Source organism: Hypomesus nipponensis, chromosome 19 (genome assembly GCF_054491055.1).
Source record: "Hypomesus nipponensis isolate SF chromosome 19, ASM5449105v1, whole genome shotgun sequence".
NCBI classification, from domain to species: domain Eukaryota; kingdom Metazoa; phylum Chordata; class Actinopteri; order Osmeriformes; family Osmeridae; genus Hypomesus; species Hypomesus nipponensis.
The window spans coordinates 15,516,691-15,539,000 of record NC_140379.1 but is presented as its reverse complement, the minus strand read 5'-3'; the positions used below and the strand labels follow the sequence as shown (position 1 = coordinate 15,539,000).

The 22,310-nt window shown below is 46.4% G+C and overlaps 4 protein-coding genes and 1 non-coding gene across 12 annotated transcripts in view; 1 reads left to right on the top strand and 4 right to left on the bottom strand.

Moving 5' to 3' along the window:
* plekha7b (pleckstrin homology domain containing, family A member 7b) overlaps positions 1-1,392 on the bottom strand; it is a 72,511-nt gene extending 71,119 nt beyond the window's left edge. Inside the window, exons 1-3 of the mRNA XM_084681927.1 lie at positions 1,184-1,392; positions 1,000-1,076; positions 843-900 (exon numbers count right to left, since the gene is read on the bottom strand). Coding sequence (XP_084538053.1) covers positions 843-900; positions 1,000-1,076; positions 1,184-1,266 — 218 coding nt within the window. The 5' untranslated portion in view covers positions 1,267-1,392. The remainder of the gene's footprint in view (positions 1-842; positions 901-999; positions 1,077-1,183) is intronic.
* A 3,347-nt stretch (positions 1,393-4,739) lies between these two features.
* On the bottom strand, positions 4,740-6,912 carry rps13 (ribosomal protein S13). The gene is made up of 6 exons (XM_084681547.1): positions 6,818-6,912; positions 6,474-6,522; positions 6,290-6,368; positions 6,012-6,181; positions 5,122-5,222; positions 4,740-4,808 (listed from the first exon to the last, which is right to left on the bottom strand). Exons 1-6 carry the CDS (start codon positions 6,838-6,840, stop codon positions 4,775-4,777), a joined length of 456 nt encoding a protein of 151 aa, XP_084537673.1. The 5' UTR covers positions 6,841-6,912; the 3' UTR covers positions 4,740-4,774.
* On the bottom strand, positions 4,942-5,070 carry LOC146247205 (small nucleolar RNA SNORA19). The gene has a single exon (XR_014734345.1). It is a non-coding gene; the product is annotated as a small nucleolar RNA SNORA19 (small nucleolar RNA).
* A 250-nt stretch (positions 6,913-7,162) lies between the features above and the next one.
* On the top strand, positions 7,163-12,084 carry nucb2a (nucleobindin 2a). The gene is made up of 13 exons (XM_084681546.1): positions 7,163-7,322; positions 7,644-7,784; positions 7,954-8,061; positions 8,145-8,277; positions 8,724-8,827; positions 8,959-9,144; positions 9,328-9,418; positions 9,530-9,588; positions 9,670-9,762; positions 9,851-9,940; positions 10,120-10,290; positions 10,481-10,541; positions 10,697-12,084. Exons 2-13 carry the CDS (start codon positions 7,644-7,646, stop codon positions 10,885-10,887), a joined length of 1,428 nt encoding a protein of 475 aa, XP_084537672.1. The 5' UTR covers positions 7,163-7,322; the 3' UTR covers positions 10,888-12,084.
* A 62-nt stretch (positions 12,085-12,146) lies between these two features.
* caprin1a (cell cycle associated protein 1a) lies at positions 12,147-22,015 on the bottom strand. 8 transcript variants are annotated; one of them, XM_084681540.1, is made up of 18 exons: positions 21,548-22,014; positions 20,266-20,400; positions 19,938-20,000; positions 19,618-19,704; positions 19,241-19,482; positions 18,878-18,960; positions 17,839-18,024; positions 17,686-17,738; positions 17,502-17,585; positions 17,220-17,372; positions 16,966-17,074; positions 16,780-16,841; positions 16,184-16,315; positions 15,568-15,721; positions 15,159-15,332; positions 14,547-14,653; positions 14,215-14,275; positions 12,147-12,807 (listed from the first exon to the last, which is right to left on the bottom strand). In XM_084681540.1, the coding sequence occupies exons 2-18, from the start codon at positions 20,398-20,400 to the stop codon at positions 12,764-12,766; spliced, it is 1,929 nt and encodes a 642-aa protein (XP_084537666.1). In that variant the 5' UTR covers positions 21,548-22,014; the 3' UTR covers positions 12,147-12,763. The 8 variants fall into 8 exon arrangements, with proteins under 8 accessions (XP_084537666.1, XP_084537664.1, XP_084537665.1 ...); XM_084681538.1 differs by having other exon boundaries at positions 15,159-15,335; positions 21,548-22,012; XM_084681539.1 differs by lacking the exon at positions 21,548-22,014 and adding an exon at positions 20,960-21,299 and having other exon boundaries at positions 15,159-15,335.
* Positions 22,016-22,310: the final 295 nt, after the last annotated feature.

The following is a 22,310-nucleotide window of genomic DNA, read 5'->3' as shown; positions in this document are numbered from 1 at the left end:
CATTCGTCTCTGTCACCATGGGAGCGTACCATCCTGCCTCTCTCCCTCCTCTGTGTTCCTCTCCCTCGCTCCCCACTTCTCCCACACGAACAACAAACATGCACGCACACACACCAACACACACCAACACACACTCAGCTAGCTAATGGAGAGAGTAGAGAGTAGATGTCCTGCATATTGGAGAGTGTGAGCTGAATTTCAATAGCTTTCCTCTGTCCTGCTGGGAGTTGCCCTTACCCTCAAAAAGTAGGAGGGCAGATGACATGAGTTAATTGGTATCTACTCTTCAACAATGCTATAATATGCCCAAAACATCTTTCTTCAGGTCAGGTCAACCTGATGTGTATTTCATACTGAAAACAAGTTTATTTGTAGGCTATCTAAAACATATATAATTATTTCCACAGTAAAGTGCATTGGGAAAGATGTCATGGTATATTTTAGTCATAATATAGGATAGCCTATGAAGCCTAGAGGCTGCATACTAAATGCATCAACATGTAGGCTACTGTAGTCCGTTTCTGTACAGAGACGTACCAAATATCAATAGGCTATAAAGCAGCCACATTACAGAATGTTTGACGTTAACTTGGCATCATAACAAGACACCCTAAATCCTGATGCAGCGAGAGTAAAAGGCATGCATGCGACGTCATCACGGCTCAGCCCGCCGCAACAGGACATATTTAAAAGGCATCGTTTTATCCAAAGCCCTGCGCCTCGAAAGTAATCGTCTCAACAGTATCGGGCAGTGTAAAACACTTGAGAATGAAAGTTTGAGTCTTAAATTATCACGGTCCATGTTGCACTTCCCATTAAGCAGACAGAAGCGCCGCACTCACTTGATGAAGTAGCTGGCTCCTTCCTCTGTGAAACCTTCTTCCCATCCTCGAGGTAAATCTAGACCATAAACACAAGGCTGAATGAATAAGATCATTTTCACAGTCAGTGTTTGGAAAAATAGTTTTACTGATGGTTTCGGCGTAAAGACAAGGCTACCTGATCGTATCATGTGTCCGGAGTTGACAGGTTCACCCGTACGAGGATGGAGCCAAGTAGTGATGTGAGTTTTATCACTGAAAAAAGACACCTGTTACTGAATGAGGAAAAGCATGATCTAATTCCGTATATTAATCTGATTGAGCAATGCGATCTAAACTGATAAAAGACAGCAGATTCTCACTTGATGAAGAAGACCCTGCCATCTCGACAGACTCCGTACGACCAGTGGTCAGGTAGAGTGTCCCGCCCGAGCGGTGCCGCCATGATCCCTGTTTCTCGTGCAGCTAGTGCATTCTCTTCTCCGCAGAGTTTCCTGAGGATCCGGATAGACTCCAGTGATCACCGCTAGGGCTGCAGCTTTTTAAAGGGGAAGAAATAAACTTGTAGAGAGTCGCCTGCTGCGCTACAGCCAGCGCGTCTTTGTCCTACCTTCAGCCGACAATAAAGTGTAAAAACTAAGTGTGCGTTCAGGGATGGGGTTGTTGCGCTTAACTCTATTTTAGGCGCACTGAATTGACTTCGTTGGGTCTCATTTAAGTTAAGGAATGTGTTCGAAAGGTTTCATAATTTACGCCTATTTAAATAGCTTAACATTCCTATAAGACGGACTTCGTCACACGCACATTCCGAAGGAAAACGGTGCATTTTCGTGTTGAGGAAGCTTAGCAGTTCTCGTGGCAGGTGGAGCCAATAGGCAACACAAACTAGGCCGTCTTGCAACAGACCATCCTTCTCCGTTGTAGCCTACAGTTCACGTGAGGGCGGGACCTCTCCGACAAGAGTACAAACATGTTTCTATCAGGCTACAAGGTCCAAGACTTGTGTGAAAACGTTTAAACATAATGGCCCTAGTAACTCAAAACACTTGCATGGCAATATTGTGTTGATCTCCAGAGCAGAGCAGTAAACAAACAACCTAATGAAAATAAAGAAGCACAACACGCCATTGTTGTTGAAAGGGCAGCGTGATGGTAAGTTTTTTTTTTTTTACGTCACAGGTTTGATTACGTTTGTAAAAACGTATCACCCCTGGGTGCATCTGAATCTATTAAGAAAGCATATCCCAAACAAGCTCTCAAAACTGTATAGCTGTGCAGGGCAATACACTTGAAGAGAGTGTGTGTGTAGATCTGTCAGCCTCACCTCTTACTGCAGCTAGGCCTTGAGGACAGAGTTTTCCCAAGCATGACACATTACAATAATGCTTACATTGCATCAAAAGGAGCTGCCCAATTTCCTGATGCTGCCCATAAATTTAACCTGGGGGCGTGAGAGGCAAAGCTCAAAGTCACAGTGCAGAGGAAAAGGGCTGTATCATTGGACAACAAACAGCAAGATAGCTCCCTGATTCCCAATGGCCTCCCTCGCATAAACGTACGTTTTGCCATCTGATTCCGGCCATTCTGATTTTTTGAGTTATGGCATGTGAGTTAAGAAATATGTATACATCTCCACGAACACAGGGTACACAGATAGTGTCCCTCCTTTAACCTGACCTAATGCAGGGTTTTAGCAGTCCTTGCTGCACAAGTGGTGTCCCAATACATTCAGCTACCAGCTCCTAGATAAATGGTATGACTCCCCTAAATAATGGGCTGGAGAGTGAAAGGTTATTCATCTCTTTTGTGAAACACCAAAACATTACCCAGAGTGCCCTCCCCTCAGCTAGCAGGGGGCATGAAACCCCCCCGTCTGCATGATAAATATTTGATCGGTGAATCCCTTTGGAGAAGGCTTTGTTGTGTCATCCTGTTTGCTTGGTGCACTTCCTCATGAAAGATGTGTGTGATCAAACTGGATTCCTTCAGCCGCGCCATTTGAGATGGTGTGTGTCCAAGCCAGCTCTTTTTGAAAACTGTCTTTGTATCCTGCGGTTAGGAGTAAGTCAGAGGTTGAGTGGACAAAAAATGTCAGGAGGTTTTGGCATATATGGACAGCGTTGGTCCTATGGTGGTCAATGCTGACACAAGCCATGCAACTCACGTAGCCAAATTAGTCCTGAGACTGCAAACATTCAGGAGGGGAGTTTTCAGTGTTGTGTTTGCTAAATTGGTTTAGAAAATCATGAAAAGAGAGAAGGAAGGATAGAGATTTTTACATGTGAGGAAAATGAAATGAGTGACAGGTTTTGTGGTATAAATGTGAAATGAGTGATTCTGGACCAGGCTGCTGAGGGAACAGTAGGATTGACAGCACTGGTGCCCAAGGGGCATACTGGACATCCAGCCATGAGACTGGTGTGCTGTGACTTAGCTCTGCTCCTTTAACCACATCTCAACACAAATCCAGTTGAAAATGCAAGATCGCAAGAAAGTATATAATCCACCCTGTAATCCATTACAGTGTAGGAAGAAATCCACTTTTCCTTGCTGCTCTAGTGCATTTCTCTCAACGAAAATACCAGCTGTGAACCTGGGACACACACACACTGCAGTGCAATCACACCATGTCCCCAGTCCAGTTAATTGCTCTTATTTGACTTTGCCTCACAATTCATTTCCCCCTTCCCTCCTCCCACTCTCCCCGGCTGCTCCTTTCACTCACTCCATCAATTGGACTTCCTCACGCGCGCGCCGACGATGCGCAGCCCGCTGCAGCTCTGCAGCTGTATCACCTCCTCTGCAGTGTGGGCTCTGCTGAGGATTGCTGCCTCTCCGCTGCCAGAGGCTCACAATGCAGCAAGGTGACTCAATGTTATCGTCCTCTCTGAGGAGAGCCTGCCCCGGCTCGGGCTGAATCACTGTTGACTGAGTGAGGCTCTGCAGCAGACACAATAAAGAACTCCTTTGGTTATCTCACCTGCCAATCTGAACTCACTTGTACATTACGTTTCACCCGCGACGTGATTTTCTACAAATATGTCTGGGTATGAAATCAATATCAGACAGATGCAGGGTTTATACATGCTACTTCATTAATATTGTGTGTGTCGTCCATTATTTTAGTTTCCCAATGGATATTACGAGGAAAAGATTCACATAAATCAATACCTATCCATTACCGGAACATTGATCATGAATCCACCTGATGACAAAACTTCACTTTCATGAAGTACAGTGGTTTGTATGATCTGTAGATCCACCACTAAATAAAGGTAAGGTTGAGTAGTCTCTGGCAGGTGTGTTGCTCCTTAAGGGATGTGGGTGGTAAGTACAGCTTCCAGGTCCTGCTCCTGATCTCCCCCTGAGAGCCCAGTGAAGAGAGCTGGAGGGTGAGAGGTGGGCTGCGGCCCATTAATCACACTGTCTCCTCTCCTGGAGGAACTAGACTGAAGGATGGGTCTGGAGAACACTCGTGATGACTAAACGTCCCTATCCTCTACTGATTGTGTAAGATTGAAGCGCACCTACATAATTACATTTCAAGAAGCACCAAACAGAAAGTGACTCACTGGGAAAGGAACATTAAAAAGTTGTGAATACGTGAAAAGGTAAAACTGCAAGAGCAATTGTTTTATTCAAGGGCATCTAGCCATGTGGTTCAGCATCTTATGGAGCAGTTAAATACTGACCTCTTGTGGCTAACAGTGTTCATAAAGAAGCTCAGTCAGTGTTGTCAAGATCAGTTAATGTACAAGGTCATACCCAGAAACATGCAGAAGAACAGGATTGTGTGTACAAGTATATGTAAGGACTTAAAAAAAATGTTTTACCTTACACACATTTACCTTCAATTGTACAAGTATACCATGCACCCTCCAGTCTACAATTAGACAAACACACACACACACACACAAGTTCCTTCGAAACGTTCCTTTAATGCAAAAATACGTTTATGCCACCAAGGCAGAAGCGGTGGAAGATTCGCTGTGGAGAAAGAAAAAAAAAGGGATTATAAGATTAAGATGACGTTGGCCTTAAAGGCAACATCCAGATGGCAGACTGCTGGTGATCACTTGCCCCCTGTGGAGGCACAGGAGAACCAGCGAGTCGCAGTGAGACATGTGTGAAGGGGACTGGCAGGGTCGACACTGACAAGCCACTCTGCTAATTTACCTTCAATTTCATCTAGCACATCAGAAATATCTCAACTCTTAGGAGGGGAAGAACAGGACAATGAAATGTGCCACGATGTAACATTAAATGTCACAATAAATAGCTTGAAAATAATAATACTTACTACTTCCAGTTTGGTGCCAAGACTCTCTTGGTCTTGTAGTAGCGGGCCAGGCGGTGGATTCTGCTTTCGGTCAAAATCAGACGGAATTTGGCGTCTTTATCCTGCATTAAAAAGGGAGGGGATTTTACACAAACACGTTCCTTCACATTGACCTATCAATATCAAATGTAGACAAACAGTAATGTGTGTAAAAAGGGATGTTAAACTATTCACAGCACTGTTGGCCTCCCTAACCCCAGTCAGTGGTCTCTAGAGAAAACTGTTACTGTGCAGGTCTAAGCTCCAACAGGCAGCTACATGATCCATTCAAAAGTATCAGGTCTCAGCTTGTCCATTTGACTCCATATGGTTGCATGTCCATGAATCTACTACTCAAGTACAAAGGTAACAGGTGGAATCATCTTCCCAACTCCAGAGATACTGACACTACGCCTTCAAGACAAGGCTAAAGACGCACTTGTTCCGGGAGTACGGTACTTAAGAAAGATTTGTTACATCAGATGTTACTTTATTTCCTCCAGGAACACAATGACACTTATTGAGGGACTTGTTGCACTTGTTGGTTAGTTGTAACTGATTTAACTACGTGTACTCACTGTGAATTATATTATTGTTGCTTGCTTTCCTCCAGGTACACTAGCACTTTCAAGGATCAGGTTGTTTAATTGTAATTTGTTTAAACACGTGCTTTTCTGGTTCTACCCATTGGCTCTTATTTGCTTTTCACAATGTATGCTTCATGTTTTGGCTACCCGCAATGTTTTTCGGGCCATCTCGTTGTTTATGATCATTGACCTATGCACTTTTTGTAAAGCTCTTTCTCGTAAGTCGCTTTGGATAAAAGTGTCTGCTAAATGACTACATGTAAATCTAATGTAACAGGTGGATACCTTTCGGTTCCTCTCCAAGTGCTTCCTGATAGCCACAGCCTTCTTGATGAGGTGGTACAGGTCCTCGGGCAGGTCAGGGGCCAGGCCTTTGGACTTGAGGATCCTCAGGATCTTGTTGCCTGTCACGAAGCGTACCTGGGCCACACCATGAGAGTCCCTCAAGATCACACCTGGTCAGAGGAGGCAGGGCAGTCAGCCACTTCTAACCATGGCTGACATATCTCCCTTGGGACTGCAGTTAGGGAATCCAACGAACATGGGAAGGAGGTCCTTCTTACCAATCTGAGAGGGTGTCAGACCCTTCTTGGCCAGTTTAAAGATCTGCTCTTTCACATCATCAGACGCCAGTTTCAGCCACTGTGAAAACAAAGTTTCTCATTTAAAGTATGTGAACGGGAAAAGGCTGAATACCACACATGCACCACCAAAGCATCCAAGTCAAGCAGCTAACGTAATACTTACTGTGGGAACACTGCGTCTGTATGGGAGCGCTGACTGGGACAGGCCCTTACTGAAAAACAAAGACAAGTCATCAAGCTAGGAGCCCGTAAATCAGGCTGGAGACTCAAAACTGACAACGGACAACAATCTTCAATAGTTGTCGAGACACTAATATAGGCGGAGGCTTGATGGGTGGGTGAAAACGTAAACTGGCTTGCTCTGTGGCGCGGCTAAGCGTTTCGCAGACTCTTGCTCGTTGATTGGAGTCACTAATAGCATATTACACACTTACATAATGTTCAAATATTTTAAAATACATAGTTAACTACAGCAAATTAAAGGATATATATACTTTATGCGCTTACCCCGGAGCATGCATACGACCCATGGTGGCGTTGTAGAGAAAAAGAATAATGGCGTCGACGTACGGAAGTAAAGGCCATGTTGGGAAGTGACGTATCTCAGGAACATACTTGATCAGGCTATTAGTTTATTTCAATAATTGAGACACGTGAAATAAATGAATTTTTGCCTTTCTATATTGAAATATATTTAGTTTTTCATCACGTTCAATGAAGACTCGCCAATTATTTATTCTAGATGGGAGGCGAAACGTCCATTCGCCACGTACAATTCGGTGCAACGCATCTTGATAAAGCGTTCTGTCGTTTGACAGACAGCAAAATTACCCAATCGGACATCCATGCGCGTATTTAGAAAATGGGGTGGCAAATTGTATCCAATCGCTACTTACCACTATAATTCTGTTGGCTACTGTAATGTATTCTGCCATCCGATCCTGAAGAGGAACAGCCACCGCTAAAGCGGCACAACAGGCAATTACCTTAACGAACATTCACAAGCCCCAACGTGAGTCTTGTTGGACGTAATATGGACCTACTTACTGTCTGTTTGGTTTTGAATGACAATACAAAGTGTTAGCACTGCTTATAGCTGACACAGCAACTTTAAGTTCTAATCAGACAGCTGTGCATCATTCTAGCATCATCCGAGCTAGCCAAATGACGTTTAGGTATCATGTAACGTTAACATATCCTAGCATTCGTATCTTTGTGTTATTAGCTAGTTCTAGTAGGAATTTAAAATGATGAGAACCCAACAATGAATCAGGTGTTGTTGCTTTATTGCTTAGTACCATGTTGAGTAACATGTTGCCTTTTCTATGTGCAGATGTCCCGTAACTGGGCTTTCCTGTCCAGCTGTCTTGCTGTTGCCGTCCATCTGCTGTGTCTAGAGGCAGTGCCAATTAGTATGGACAAGACTAAAATTGAGCCACTGGAAGAGAAAGTTCAAGATCCTCCGCCTAGTGTTGTAAGTCTCAACTTCTTCAAGCCTGTTAATAGTCATTGTTAATAGACAACGAAGAAACTGTAATAATAGTAGCAATAGATCTAGTACAGCATATTTCCTTGTTCCTTGAATATCTATATTTTCGTATTGGAGAATACGGCTTGATGTTCTGCTGTTTGTGGTGTAACAGGACACTGGACTCCACTATGACCGATACCTCAGGGAAGTCATCGATTTCTTGGAGAAAGATCCACATTTTAGAGAGAAGCTTCACAACACTGACATGGAGGACATCAAGGTATTAGTCCCATCTAAGTCTCATCATTTCTCATGACAAATGTGTTGTTGTTGAGCAACGTTGCAATGTTTGTCTTCAACTAGCAAGGGAAGCTGGCTAACGAGCTCGACTTTGTCGGCCACCACATCAGAACCAAACTGGACGAGCTGAAAAGACAGGAGGTCAACCGTCTACGGACGCTCATCAAAGCCAAGCAAGATGTGGAAGGAGGGAACGGTAGGCCTCCGCCCGGTGATTCATGGTCAACTCTAGGAAGCCCTGAGTCTGAGCTGCACATGTTTGCGTCATCTAGTTGCTTCATATTGCATTACTCAAGTGTAACAGAAAGGTGTGGGATCCTTCTATCTTGTTGAGACTCACATGTGAAACATAAGTAAGTGTACATTGTGAGCCGCAGAATTCCAACACAACAGCAATGGTATGTTACTCTTATCACTAGCACTATCACTACCAGCATAGATGTTAGTCACCAGCATAATTGAGCTTTGACCCACAACTCACTTTAGTACTCTATATTACAGAAACACTATCAGAAATGTTTCTTTTACACTGTTCTTGACAGTTTTCTTGCAATAACCACAAAATAATTAATGTGTCTTGCGCAGTCGTAACTGATGCACAGATGAACAAATTGATGTGTAATTCCTGTCAACATTCTCCAGACATGGTAGTGGACCACCAGGCCCTGTTGAAACAGTTTGAGTACCTGAACCACATGAATCCGCACACCTTTGTAGTGGATGACCTGGATCGACTGATCAAATCTGTAAGTCTCTGCCAGCAGACTAACTGAACATGGCTTGTTAAATACATGTAATAATGTATGGAAAATGGAAGGGAACAGTCACCCTTCCCTGTCTACACAAAGAAGCAACATGTTGTCCTTCTTTTCACAAGGCCACAAATGACCTGGAAAACTTTGACAAGGAGCGCCATGAGGAGTTTAAGAAATACGAGATGATGAAGGAGCACGATAGACAGGAACACCTGAAGACTCTGGACGATGAAGGAAGGAAGAAGGAGGAGGAGCATTACGAGGAGATGAAGAAGAAACATGCCGACCATCCCAAAGTCAACCATCCAGTAGGTCTCCATCGCAGGGTTCAGCCTAAGAGCCATGCAGCTGTGTCTTCACCGGGGCCCAGTACAGTACACTGGAGAACCTCATACTGGAAGACCTCATACTGTGCTATTTCATATCATTGACATGATATATCCTTCACTGTGTTCATATCAGAACATGTAAGCTACTTCTTCTCTGTACAGGGTAGTGAGAATCAGTTGAAAGAGGTGTGGGAGGAAGGTGATGGTCTGGACCCGGAGGATTTCGACCCCAAAACCTTTTTCAACCTGCACGGTAAGCCCTTCTTGGGGGAGAATCACCCAAATGGGCCAGAAGAATAAGATCTAATAAGATCTATCTAACAAGCTTCACCGGTGCATTTATGTTTCCCTTGGTCTTTCACAGATACCAATGGAGACGGTTTCTTTGACGAACAAGAGTTGGAGGCTTTGTTCACTAAAGAGGTAAAGCGCCGCCATGTCTCCCGACGTGCCCGTCGCGTCTCGGAGCGTTTGACAGACGACCTCTGCTTCTTCCCTCCCCAGCTGGAGAAGATCTACGACCCGACCAACGAGGAGGACGACATGGTGGAGATGGAGGAGGAGCGGCTCCGGATGAGGGAACATGTCATGAACGAGGTACGCTGCCCTCCCTCCCCGGGCCATGGAACACTCGTCCACAAAGTGCTTCCACACAGGACCCACGTGTTATACTCTCATCACACAGGTGGACTCAAACAAAGACAGACTGGTGTCGCTCGAGGAGTTCTTGGTCGCCACAAAGAAAAAGGAATTCCTGGAGCCGGACAGCTGGGAGGTGAGGCCCCGTCGTTTCTCAGCTCAGACCTGTTGCGCGTACCGACGCACCGTTAGAAACATCCTATCCGTAACAATACGTAGTCCTCGAAGACGCACTGCGACAGCAGCATGAGGGTTCTGAGGTGAACGGGCCGCCCCGGCGACACGAATAAAGGTTCCCCTGTGTTCCCCTGTCAGACGCTTGAGCAGAACCAGGCCTACACGGACGAGGAGATGAGGGAGTTTGAGGAGCACCTGGTCCGCCAGGAGCAGGACCTGAACCAGAAAGCTGCAGACCTGCAGAAACAGAAGGAGGAGCTGGAGAAGCAGCAGGAGCAGCTCAACGCCCAGAAAGTGGAGCTGCAGCAGGTGAGGGACACGGCCTGGGGACAGTCAGTATGACTGGACGGACCCACACACCCTGGGAGCACACACACACCCTGGGAGCCTAGCAACAAGGCTCCTTGGATGTGTTTGGCATTAGGAGTGACCGTCGCGCTGTCGTGTTTGGCGTCGTGTGTTTTGTGTGTTTGTTCTACCCTTGTCTGTCTTGTTTCAGGCAGTAGAGCACATGGAGCGATTGAAAATCCAGAATGTGGAGGCCCCTCCTGAGGTTCATAGTAAGTGAGCCTTCCTCTCACTCACATCCCCACAAGCCATTTTCTCAGAAAGACAATAGTTTTACATCTATGGTCATTCACTCATTCCGCTGCCTCATAACCATGTCCTCTCACACACAAAAAAAACCGTAACAAATATTCTTCTCTGGTTCCAGTTGAGGGAAATGCCGTCCCTGACCAACAGGTGCATGACAATGTTCTGGCTCCAGGCCACCAAGCTCTGCACCAGGATCCTCCCCAGGACCATCACGAAGAACCCCCCAAAAGTCCAGATTTGCCTCCAGCTCACAGCGATCTACCCCCAGTCCATGAAGCAGTTCCAGAAGCCTTGCATGACCTGCCGTAGGGCTGCAACCCCCCTCCTCCCTCCAGCTGTCTCATAGACTGGTGCTACTTGTGGACACACCTGTGGCGTCATGAAACCACCTCAGCAGACTTCTGACACCACCTCAGCAGACTTCTGTACAGTCCTTACAGCCATGCCCCTGAGTACCAAGGTGGCCCTTGTTGTCTATGTTTGGCTCCTGGTCTCCTCACGTTAGAGGCAGGGATGGAGAACCCACCAGTGTCTCTCTCTTTTCTTGAGGTCACAGAAATAGAATCCCAAAATGTTATGTCGAGAGCTTTTGAATTGTTTTACGTTAGACTGTCAGGGTCAGGGAATTAGGATTTGACCTCCATCAAATCGGCAACGTCATCAATTTCAAATACTTGAAGCATGCTTGATTTAGCCTGCTTGCCCAAGAAAGTGGGCATAGTTTGCACTTCTGAGATTATTTAGATATATGTCTAAATAAATATTGTGACTCAGGTCTGTAGACTAGCCTACATCTGCACAAATTGTTGTTTAAATTATTTTTAAATGTTCATAAATGTAACGATCCGAAACAATGGTCAAGACTTGTGGTAATATGGTTTTAGTATTTTGATACATTTGTTGCCTGATTTGGGAATTCTTACGTGTCAGTGAGTGCAGTTGTGTGTTGAAAGGCTCAGATATGTTTCAGGCCTTTGTTATGAAGAGGGACAATGGAATCATCTTCTTGGTGGACTGTGGTGTTTTGAGGTTATGCTGATCTCAAATAGGTTGCAGTGGTAGGTAGACTGCAACCGCAAAACGAGGATCTATTCCATCTGCAGACCAGTGACAGTCCATTTTTCTTTGTGTTTTCTAGTCATGGTTGCTGTGTGTTTGAAATGCTGCTGGTTTCCTACTGGTATCTCAGTATCCCGACCTCTTCATATCTGGAACTTGAACTCTAGTGGTCTCTAGTTGGAACACAGAAGAGATATGACTGCTAGTGACTGTGCCTACTTAAATACCAGGGGGAATGTTCACATGCTGGTCTGCAACCTACCAGCTGAAGTCCACTTTCCCCCTATTGGCCCGTAGAGAAAAGCATTGACCTCAGACACGTGCCATATCTTCTTTCAAGAAAAAATGTCCCATTTTATTTTGCACAATCGGGTATGCTTTCTCCCAAGATCATGAAAGAAATTAGAAATGTCCTGTACTGGAAGAATTAAAAGCTTTTTTAATTGACTCTTTCGTGTGCATTAGTTGGTGACTGGTGAATGGCAGAGAGCATGTCTGAAAACACAGGCCAGACTACAGAAGAACTGCATATTTATTCAGTGCATCATATATGACAAAGCTACAGTATGACCATAGCACAATGTTCACAGGTATTATTTTATTTTAGCGAAACAGTCCTTTATATGCTTTGTGTCTGTTGTCATTCAATCGCTCAACCTCTGATAAAAGTGTGTTTTAGATCAACAGTCAAAAATGCTCATTTCTTTCCCATAGGCACCAGGACTTCACCAGACTAAATGTCACAACATATTGTTCACATTGGGACTAACAGTCCAACACATGGTCACACTGTGATTCTAGCTTGATTGATTCATCTTGCTCTTTTTCCATACACCTTGTCCTTTTGCAAATGACTTCCTGACAAGGTCCAAACAAACAGTCTACCAGCAAAGGCACACACGTTAGTTTTAAGGCTAGGAGACAGCACATGATTCTGAAGCTTCCAACTGGTCTGAGGGTCACACCACTGGAACCAATCCAGCGTCGGCCAATGAAGATTAGGCCAATGATGAAAGAGTTGGGTTGGCGGTCCAGAAGTCGGAGGGAGGGAGGATAGATGGATTCTCTAGGAGGGTGAGTGAGGAGAGGGTGAGACAGGGGCACACTGGGCCCGACGTCTCCAGGGTTAGATGGCTTGCTGTGCTGTCATGTGACTCGTTCCCACTCGGCCTGCAAGCGCCAAGCAAACATAATCAAGAGTCAGCTTGTCCCTGCTTGTAAAGCAGTATTATTGATGTGTGGCTGAAGGCATGAACTGTATTTAAAATCTTTATCCCTAGCTTACCATTAGAGGCTGATGTAAAGTTCATGCTGGTTCAGTTCTACTTAATAAAGCCGTGGCCAAAAGTATTGGGAGCAACATACAAAAAAGCTTAATGAAATGTGTCTTATTGTAATTCCAGTCTTCTATAGAAACAGGTGAAAACATTTCTCAAATACTGAACCAGCAAACTTTGCAAAACACATTTACCACACACGTTACCAACACTTATGGCCACGACTGTACACACACACACACACACTACTCACAATTCAAAGCATTCCCATTCAGCAACTCATAAGACACATTAAGACTTTCACGATCAATTTGTCAATATAAAAGGACCCATAAGTGCTTAATTTTATTGGGGAGATTTTAGTCAGCCCGTGCAGAGTGGTGTCTTTTGCCAGATGGAGCCAAAGGCAAGAGCATCTGTTGCCAAGGATTTGGAAATAACACCACAGGATTACTTCAAGAGAATTAAAGCTCAACACAGCCTTCTCAGAACAGTAACATGAATGTGTACAGTCCCATTTTTGTCTGTTTGAGAAAAGCAAACATCAACCGCATAAACCCTTCGACCCCAAAAGAGCAGTTCCATCTTCCACCTGAACACAGAGCGAGGAGGGTGACAGAAGCATTCAGAAAGCATTGGAGCAAAGCAGGAGAAAATCCCACTGCCCCAGTGACCCCCAGACCACACTGCTCAGGATCTGGGACCAAGCAAAAGAACGTAGCGCCAGACAGCAGGTAATACAACACATCTTTATTGAAACAGTCTCTCAACGAGTAACATCAGCTTACAAAGAGGAGATGGGAGAGAGTCAGGACGAAAAAATAAAAGAAATGCTATGAGAACCAAAAGCATCGTAAAAGAAACGCAGTAGACGGGGCGGGGCAGTGACAGAAAATATAAAAGATTCTCATGGTTTGGACCAACAGTGGCAGGTTTTTCTTCATTTATTTTGTACAAAAAATAAATTAATGAAATCTTTCAAGTTTACAGGAGTATCTATTTTTTGTTTAAAACACAGACTTGCTTTTCGCTCTGAACATATAGTTCAGCATTGCGTGCCCTACAACAGTAAGAATACCTCAGACATACCAATGTAGGCTTTACTCTGAAAGAACAGAAGAGGAAAGGGAAGAAAAAAAAAAAAGAAAAAAAACTTCACTGATGAGAAACAAACCATATTCGTTTTCTTTTTTTTCTTATAAAAGTGAGCTGGGGCTAACATTCATAGTATCTGAATGTTCAGTGTGGGGGAAGTGGACAGTCCATAAGCGTTTTTAGGATCGCATGGCTTGAGCATTACCTCGAGAGATACCTCGAGGCCCCTGGGCCGCTCCCCGCTTGTACCCCGGCTGGTAGCCCTCCTGCGGGGGAGAGACAGGGGCTTGTTACTGTACCCATGAAGACCAGAGAGACCCCTCTTTAGGGTTACAATACAACAGACTGTCAAGACAATAAGAATAAACAGTTCCGGACATCGAAAACCCCATATTGGGGTTAGAAAATTAAGAGAGCGTTACCCAACAGATCACCTCAGAAATCAATACTTGACTGCACTGCTGCTATGACTAAGTGGTGATGTCATGATGTAGGGGGTAGAAGGTGAGTAGTTGGGTTTCCAGGGAGAGAACTCACCCTCTGGTAGGTGGTGTTTGAGTAGTCCCGGGGCGTGGTGAACTGGGTCTGCCCGTAACCGCTGTTAGGAGTGTTGGAGAATGGAGGGCGGTAGCCGTCATAACCCCCTGAAATAAGGAAAGAAGGAAATGAGTGCACAATTCCAATCACACAGGAAAACCGAGCGATGCCTCTAGGTATAACAGTTGGCTCCGTAAACCAAAAGATGAGATTCGAGACAGCATCACCTTAGGGTGTGTCTGTAATCATACACCAACATTTTCCAAACACTTCCGCATGTGTGGAGCCACCAGGTCCTAACCGCTGACTTGATCTTCTAAGGAGCCCCCAACAGATCCTACCTCTGAATCCTAACGCCTGACTTGATCATCTAAGAGCCCCCCAACAGATCCTACCTCTGAATCCTAATGCCTGACTTGATCATCTAAGAGCCCCCAACAGATCCTACCTCTGAATCCTAACTGCTGACTTGATCTTCTAAGGAGCCCCCAACAGATCCTACCTCTGAATCCTAACGCCTGACTTGATCATCTAAGAGGAGCCCCCAACAGATCCTACCTCTGAATCCTAACGCCTGACTTGATCTTCTAAGGAGCCCCCAACAGATCCTACCTCTGAATCCGTTGGAGCCCCGGTAGCCGTTGAGGACTCCGCGGGCATTCCTGGGCCCCCCGCGCGGCGCCGCGCGGCTGTTGTAGAAGGCCTGGCCGTTCCTGCCAAACCCGGAGGCCTGCTGGGAGCCCTGCTGGTGGCCCCCTGCCTGCTCCTGAGGGAGGAACCCAGGAACTACTGGGGGGGAACCCAGGAACACAGACCATTAGGACTGCACTGACAGACCAGCAGCTGCTACACTGATTTAGTCTGGACTTAACCTTGTAACACTGCACGGAATGAAGCCGCCAAAAGCTCTTCACCATGCCTGATAATCCTATTCTTCAAAATGTATTAAAAAAAAAACTTTAAAAAAAAAAAAAATTTTACTGTTGGCCACTCGATGACCAGCCCAGCCCAGGCCCCTCACCTGACTGGAGTGCTTCCTGTTGGTTGTCGGGCTGCTCTACAGTGAGTTCCGATTGGCTGTTGAAGCTCTGGCTGTAGCCACTGGGGAACTGGCTGGAGTGCTTCAGAGAGTCTCCGTCGTTGGTGGGGGGCACTGGGGCGTTCATGTTGAACACCTGAAAGGAATATTAGCAGCCGTTACAGATCTGTCCAGTAACTCAGGGCTCAAAGGAGTATTTGTTACAGCCTGTAATTACATCACAATGTCTTCAAATGCAGTTAGCTGTGGTTATAAAGCATGCCATACAAACAAGTTCATTGTTTGCTAACTAAATCTCTAGCGAATGAGCTTAGGAGTTAGCTATGAAGGATTGCGTCGACGGGATGGGGGGAGGAGTTATGCGGAGGGGGGAGATGGAGGTGAGGTGGGGAGTGACTACTGTGGGCAAAGCAAAAGAAAGACTTCAAGAACGTCGTTTCATTTCTAATTCAAGCCTTTCCCCCGGTGCTATCGTGAAAATGGACCAGCGCTATCACAAAGTTACACAAAAAGAACCGGCTGCGGCCCGTCTAAGTAGCGCCAGGGGCTGTATGAAGAATGCATGACAACGTGTGCTGTTGCTCCATTGAAAGCCTACCGCTTGCATGGACTGGAATGGTGCTGCGTTGACATTGATGCCTCCGCTGTGGGGAGGTTTGGAGACAGGCGGGAAGGCAGAGGGCAGGGAGGACGGGGCGGGGGGCTGCTCGGACGACAGGGACATCGAGGCCTTGGGAGGGAGTGGGACGGGACGGAGACAGAGACCACACACACACACACACACACACACGTCAATGGGTTTCAGACACACTTTGGGGGGTGGGGAGGGGGCATGATGAGTGTTTGCAGGCATCTCAATCACCTATACACACACACACACGCCCAGAGGGATGTGTCTTGGACAGGGTGGGGGGGGGATTACCTGGAAGGGGGGGGGGGGGTTGAGTCTGTCTAGGGGGGAGGGGGTTCTGCTGAGGGGAAGGGCTGGTAGAAGGGGGAGGTGGAGGAGACCAGTGGGGCCAGAGGAGGGACAGGGGGAGGAGGGGAGGGGGGAGGAGGGTAACACCTAAGGCTGCCTTCATTTGGTGCAAGGCGGTGGTGTACGTTGAGGTAAGCCTCAAGATAGGGTTTTGTTGAAGCTCAATTTGTCAAGGATGTGGCCCCCAGCAGTACTCAGAGACTGTTTTTACGTACTTGCGTGGGTTCGGGTTGTCCTGGAACTGTGCCTGTCTGAGGAATTCTGGACTCTGTGTGGACTGCACAAACAGACAAACAACAGATCATTAGTATGGAAAGCACAGATGTCGGTCTTACACCAGAACCCCCCTGATGAGCCAGACTGTGAGGGGTGTTGCATGGTGGAGAGGAGCTGGTGTTCACCTGGGACACAGGCCAGCTGCTGCAGATCCACAGTGTGGCCAGGCTTCATGGGCTGGGCCGACACAATGGCCGGGTCCAGGGCCTGCCCATCAAACTCCAGCATGGAGTCCTGCACAGCCAAACACCACACATGAGCTCAGACTGTCTGCGACGCCAAAATAAGACTTGAGAGCCGGGACCTCAGAGGACTCAAACAAGAAGAGGTACTTGCTAAGCCTAATCACATTAAATGGCAGAAGGAGGGGGCCTCTGACCTGCATGAAGTTGTATGTGCCCTGCATCTGGGCCATGAGGTCTTGGACGGCCTGCTTCCTGACCACAGGGTCCGGGGTGGAGGCGGGGGACGGGGAGTTCACAGTGTGGGGGGGCTCCTGGGCCAGGGCCTGCTGCTGGAGGGAGCTCACTACCTGCTCACACAAGAGGGACACACACACACCCACCATGTCAACATATGGACTACTGCAACAGGACGATGGCTCCTGAATGGGAGTTGTTCCTTCTCTGCCCATGTGTGGCCTGTTTGTTCTTGAACATACCTGGGCCTCGGCTGCCCACTCCTCTACTTGGTCTTTTTCAGTGCTGCTGTACGTGCTGTCTGGAATGAACTGTCTGTTTACGAACTGCAAGAGACAGACAAAACACATGGATGATTACCACACCTGGGAAGGCTCTATATCTCGCCGTCCCAGCTTAAACGGCTGGAAGTGTCAGCAGTCTCACCTCTGTGGCCTCCACCTCTATGGTCTCTGTGTATTCTTCAGTCACTGTTCCCTCTGGGAAACAATACAATGAGTCACACAACAACATGACATGCCCTGGCTCTGACTGGCTTCTTGGCTACATGGGTGTGACGGTCGTTATGACAATGGTTACCGGGTTCTGCAGGCTGGTCTCCTGCCTCCGACTCGTCGGGCGCTACAGCTTCTTCTTCCTCCTCCTGCTCCTCCTCGTCTTCCTCCTCCTCTTCTTCCTCCTCGCACAGTCCGTTCTGATGCGGCTGTACTCGGTCGAAGTAGTCACTCAGCAGAACCTTGTCCAGGGTCTCCTTCAGTGCCTTGTCTGATTGGGAACAGGAGGTCAGAGGGAGTCAGGTGGCTGAGCCGTTAGGGAATTGGGCTAGTAATCTCAAGGTTGCCAGTTCAATCCAAATGACGTTGTGTCCTTGCGAAAGGCACTAAATGTCCCTGTACTTTAAGTCGCTCTGGATAGGAGCGTCTACTAAATGTAAACCAAGACAGAAGGTCGAGCAACGTCTCACGTCAAATCTATACATTGAAACTACCGAACTGCATAATTAAGTGGTTACTCCTTTAAGGGAATAGCTGCATCCGAGCTTGTCCGATACCATCGTAAGCAGAAACCGTAGCATAATGCTGCAATGCCGTTTGTGGGACCTGCTAACACGTTTCTGCAGGGTGCAATCACAGCTGTGCCCCATTCCACTACCCAGTGCTGTGCCAGAAACCAGCAGCTGCCAACTACTGTAAGCACTTTCAATATAAATACTTGGAAGTTACTGTATCCAATGTTGCCATATGATCAGATGGGGTGTGTGTGTGTGTGTGTGTGTGTGTCTGAGTGCAGGGCCAGGGAGTGTCCTGACTTGCCCTCATCATCAGGGTTGATATGGAGGTCCTGAACACCATCCCTCTACTCCCCCTCCCTAGGCTGCCTGAGAGAAGGGCTCCAGCTAACGGCTTGTGCTCACATGGCTTGGCAGACCAGCCTGCTCTCTTTACTCTGGGGGCTCGGTGATGGATGATTCCAGTCCTTGCAGGGAGGCCAGCTCAGCAAAAAGTACAAGACTGTGCTGCTTAGAGAAGTTTCTAAGGTTTCCTCAAGCCCTTTCTCCGAGTCCCTTTATTTAGAAACGTTAAACAGCCATCAACGTCTCAACGATAAAACAACTTACACGTGGTCCCGGCCACAGCCTTGTCCCTGCCCTCCAGCAGCTCCCACAGGTGCAGTGAGGCTTCCTCATACTGGTCTGTCAACCTAGAAAACATACAACGCTTACTACCACGCAATGTCAACCACAGTAAGCAGCAACACAACCCATAGGTTAAGTGAACTGCACAGAAACATTTGCAACAGAAAATGTGTATACTAATTAGTCGGGAATTTCTCCGCAAAAGAATAGAACACGACAAGGAAGCATACATTCGGAGGACAGGAAACGCAAGATCCTAAATTGTTTTCCTGTACTGGGAGCGTATTCAACACAGAGAGAGACAGAGGGAGAGAGAGAGAGAGAGAGGGAGAGAGAGGGGCGCACCTGACGTCATGGTCCCGTTCAGGCCCCACCAGCTTGTAGAAGTGGTCCAGGGCCGTGAGGTCGGCCTCACTGAGCAGGGGGCTGCCCGAGGCGTCGGTCCTCTTCAGGTCCTGCCTCACCGTGTCGTCCCCCAGCCGGTCCAGCAGGAACTGCAGCTCCAGCACCGTCTTCAGCCTCCGCTGCTCCGTCTCCTCGCGCTGCAGCTGCTCCCGCCGCGCAGACTTCTTCACCGCCTTCTGGATCTGCGAGGGAGGAGGTCGGGGGACAGGGAAGGAGAGGCAATGACTCTGGTGGTTTAGATGTCTGGAAATAAACGCGTCGACGAGTGTCGACCTGTGATTCTGCGGATGTGCGATCACTGAGATTACTGAACTCACGTCTTGTCCCAAAGTCAAGAAGCTCTTCTGTAGCTCCCGGGCAAACTCCAAGTTGTTGGTGATCTCTTGGAACTTGGACAGGGCATCCTTCAGAGAAAAAACAATGGAAATAGACAAAGTCAGCAATGATGACGAGCTTGGAATCTCAAACAATGTATTTATGACTTTTCTGCATGTACATCATATAAATGAGAATGAATCATTGCATTAACAGAACAGGGAAAACACGAAAATTAGGTTTTGAGAGAGTCTTCCATGACTATGGGAATCCTGATTCAAGCACAGCAGCAATGTTGTCCAAAGTGTTACATGCTACTTACCAGCTGATCCTGATTCAGCCGATCTCCTTTATTCTTCTTGGCCTGGTAATCGTCCAATTTACCCTGGATGGAGAAAGGAAAACACAGCACGGTTAACAATGCACTGAAATATAGCTGATCTGGTGGGAGTGCAGCCACAATAGAACATATGATATGAGGTGTCTGGCTAAACTCTTATGGACACAATTAATGAATACGACACTCTACACCATGATTTTTGTGTTTGAAGGTTATGTGACCTAGGTTAATGTCTGTTGATGATGAATGTCATTTATACTAGGCTAGAACGAAGTTTTTATGTTTGGGTGAGACAGAGGGACCTAACTACCTTTTTCTTTTCCATGTTGCGGACCTTCTTGTCGATAAAGCCCAAAACTTGCTTCATGACCTCAGAATGGTTTCCAGATCCCAATTCTGGACTGGCGGACTGAACAGCATTGTTGCCAACCATCGCTGAAGGCATCTGCAGGAGAGGGTTAGCAGCTCTTCACATCTAGTTGTAGGAGTTGGTGAGCTTCATAGTATATGGTGTTTCACAAATGACAACGAGACTGCTTTCCTTTGACTACTATATTACTTAATGAGTTAGTGTGAGAGTTCTTCGTCTTAACGTGATTAAATTTGATTCAAATCATGTGTATATCATGAGATATGCACATTATTGAGTATGATTCACATCATAAGATATTCACATTAAGGCCAGTGCTATGGGGCTGTCCTTAATAGGTCGTTTTGTTAACTCTGAAACTCAGGACAGTCTGCGTAATTTGCGATTTAAGTAACAAAATGTATCACTAAACTTCAACCACCACAGCTTAACGATGCTCCTCTTCATTGAAGACTACAACAAAGAAAGATCAATGTGGATTTTTAGCTATAGCTAACTAGCTACCGAGTAGCTAACAACGATTTCGACCTGATCAGTACTTTAAAATAAACCAGGCTTAACATTACTGCTGACTAGCTTGTGTATTAAATACGAACATTGTTGTGTGGTATTGAGCATAAACATTAACGCTAACCTGTGTAAACAGTAGACTAGTAGCTAGCTGACACTTGCTAGCAATACTACTCAAAAGAGATGGTCTTCAAATTAGGCTTGGCTAGGTAGCCTAGCTACAACGGCGCTACTACAACTACTATTCGCCCGGCATTGGACGAAAGCTAACTAACTAGCCTAAACTTATCCCCCCTAGCTCCATGCCCATGGATTGTCCAGGGCCATTGTGGTAGCTAGCATTTAGCCATCTACTGCTAGGCTCAGGTCTCTCAGCCAGCTACCAGGTAGCTAGGTTAGCTAGTACCACACCATCATTTCGCATTGTTTCGCTGGCTAACACGATTGACTGTATCTTATCGGTCTTCTGTTTCTACCCTTATTTGACGAAAGCTAAACACCTAGCTAAGCTTTAAGGCACGTGCGGTGTCAGCTGTGCAAATAAAGCGTGTAGTTTCATCTAACCATTTTGGGGATGACTGGACATAAGCCATGCCTGACTCTTCTTGGCTAGTTTATTAGCAAACTGGTGCGAGTTAGCCAGACTGTAAGGAAGCAACCTAGCTTGTTAGCCACCGACGTCGACTTTAATGTCGCGCATGTCGTTTCTTACCTTTAGTCTCTTGTTGTTCGAATATATCTTCTTCAGATGTAGCTACTATGGGTTTTTTATGTTTTGTGCAATGTAAATGGTAGTCTTGTCTTGTATAAAGGATGCCACAGCCTCACCGGCCTCACCGACAACTGCGCCGCTTCTACAAAGCTGAATGATGCTGCTGTTTGCAAGCTTGGATTGAGCTTTAGGTCAACTCGTTCCTGGAAAAATAGAAAATTCCCATCACGTGCTCAGCCGAGCGTTGCTTTGGAGTACATGAGTGGACCATCGGATTTAATTCAGTCAGCAGCAAACACCGATTGACAATCTGTTAAAACGTTTGTGCTTTGTCCAATTGTTGGTTGTCCCAAAATAGTTTGATTCAAGGTAGTTAGGATTCCCCCGTCAGGAGGAAGTCTATTGTAATTATTAGTATTCTTCAATATTATTCTAGTAACCTATTCCGCCCAAAGAACTCAAGCTCTCAATGGTAAAAAGTTTTTATGTACCATATTTCTTTGAATAAACGCCGCCCTCGAATAAACGCCGCCCTCGAATAAACGCCGCACCAAAAATGAAGGTTATTCAATAAACGCCGCAGTGTTTAGTCGAAGAAGTACGGTAATTGTTATTATTCTTCATTATTGTAACCTATTCCGCCCAACAACTCAAGCTCTCTTTGGATAAATGGCCCACATTAGACCTTAGGGGGCGCCACAGGCCACGCCCAAATGTCAAATGTTCAAAGTGATGGCTTTTCCACCCACATTCTCAAATTCTT